This window comes from Malurus melanocephalus, unplaced genomic scaffold, assembly GCF_030028575.1.
Source record: "Malurus melanocephalus ecotype Western Australia unplaced genomic scaffold, MMel_1.1 scaffold_770, whole genome shotgun sequence".
Taxonomy (NCBI): domain Eukaryota; kingdom Metazoa; phylum Chordata; class Aves; order Passeriformes; family Maluridae; genus Malurus; species Malurus melanocephalus.
This window is the reverse complement of record NW_026624002.1, coordinates 95,582-97,330: the sequence shown is the minus strand read 5'-3', so window position 1 is coordinate 97,330 and position 1,749 is coordinate 95,582. Positions and strand designations below refer to the sequence as shown.

The following is a 1,749-nucleotide window of genomic DNA, read 5'->3' as shown; positions in this document are numbered from 1 at the left end:
GCATGGACTCAAACACGGAGTTGCTCTAATTGTCAGGTACTTCACTACAAAGCACTAAGGGACATTGCAGCATCTGCCACGTGCTCTAGGGATGGATCCAGCAGGGATTGATCCAGAAGGCTCTATGTGACACGGGAGCTCCAGCGTCTCCCTCCCATCGTTAGACTAAACTAAAACAGACACGGACAGGACACACACACGACCAGCTCCCCCTCCTCTGCACCTCCCGCGCTCCAGCTGAGGCTGCTCCGCTCCAATCCACCCGAGGTGCCTCTAAAAGGTGCTGCTGGAAGCCGTGGTGGTCAGGCGCCTCCCGATGTAAATGCTGCGGGGCAGGAGCACAGCTCAGCCCAAGAGCAGGGAGCAGGAACACCCTCCCTATGGGGCACTGCCCCTGCACTGCTAGAACAGCAGCACATCTGCCCCAGAGCCCAGTGCCAGCCCAGTGCCAGCCCAGTGACCGCCCTGCCCTGGCACCAGCTCCGGGACCTGGCACTCCCCCACACTGATGCTGGAAAGGAAACTTCCACCCCCCTAATTCTTTCAGACAGTCACACATCCCCCTATCCCCCCCAGGAGAGAATTTAAAAATATGCCACATAATTTAAAATAATATTAAGTATTTTAAAATGGATGTCAGTGGCATTTTAAAATTATGAAATACTAGCTTTTCCCTTTGCAGTTAGTTGTGAGATCAAGAGTCTCGTCTCCAGTGGAGCCAAGTGTTGGGTAACTACAGTTCCAATGTACAGAATTCCTCATTTCCCTGCCCCTTAATTGTTCTGAGAAATTCCCAACTAGTGAGAAAACCAGAAAACKTCAACCATCCAGCAATACCACAGGCAGGAAGCGCTCCCTGAATAAACAACTCTCCCCCTTCATGGAGGAAAGTTACTCTTCTCTTGGACAAAGAGGGAATTGGGAATCAGAGTCAGGCCTCAAAGACAGCAGGTAAAAAAATTACAYCTTCTGTTCAGTTGAAGCTTACCCCAGTCCAATGGCCAGCAGGTGAGAGAGCAGCAGGGATGGCAGGAAAACCTTGAGGAATTCYGCAGAGAATATCCCCCCTTTCTTCATGACACTGGTGTTCCTCATGCTGAGCGTGGCTGTGCGCCGGGGGTGCTTGAAGAGGAATTCCCTGCATTTGGGGAAGCAATGTGAGCTGGGTGTTTAACCCCAGAGCACGAGAAGCTGCAGGAGCTCAGCCAGCAGCTGTGCCACACTCACTTGGGGGGGATGTTCTCGGGCCGGCTGGACCAATCCCAGATCCAATCCGCGTTCTTCCTCAGCAGCCGCTCCACCTCCCTCCTCCTTTCCAGGAAATCTTCCTCAGACTGCAACAAGAGCCACCATCAAACAGCACTCAGAGCCACAGAGCCCCTGCTCAGCCTCCAGGAGCACTTCCTAGGCCAGCTCTCACCTTCCACCCCTTCCCATTCTGGAAGTGTTCAGATCCCAAACCAAGATGGGGAGCAGGGAGATCCATCTTCACAACGGGGTGTGAATGGCAGAGACCATATCCCATATCCCGTATCTCATATCTCATATCCCACATCCCATATCCATATCCCATATCCCATATGTAACTAAGACTGCCCTATCAGTGAAATCCCAGAGCCCAGAAATCTTCTGCCCAGACCTGAAATATCCCCAGCTCACGGCTCTGATGGACACTGGGCACAGGGATTTCCTCTCTATCCCAGCTCTGATGGACACTGGGCACAGGGATTTCCTGCCCTATCCCAGCTC

The 1,749-nt window shown here is 52.8% G+C and overlaps 1 protein-coding gene across 1 annotated transcript in view; it reads right to left on the bottom strand.

The window, feature by feature from the left end:
- Positions 1-6: 6 nt before the first annotated feature.
- Positions 7-1,749, bottom strand: part of BNIP3 (BCL2 interacting protein 3) — a 7,998-nt gene continuing 6,255 nt past the window's right edge. Inside the window, exons 4-6 of the mRNA XM_057385006.1 lie at positions 1,228-1,334; positions 989-1,138; positions 7-325 (exon numbers count right to left, since the gene is read on the bottom strand). Of these exons, the coding sequence (XP_057240989.1) occupies positions 274-325; positions 989-1,138; positions 1,228-1,334 (309 nt within the window). The 3' untranslated portion in view covers positions 7-273. The remainder of the gene's footprint in view (positions 326-988; positions 1,139-1,227; positions 1,335-1,749) is intronic.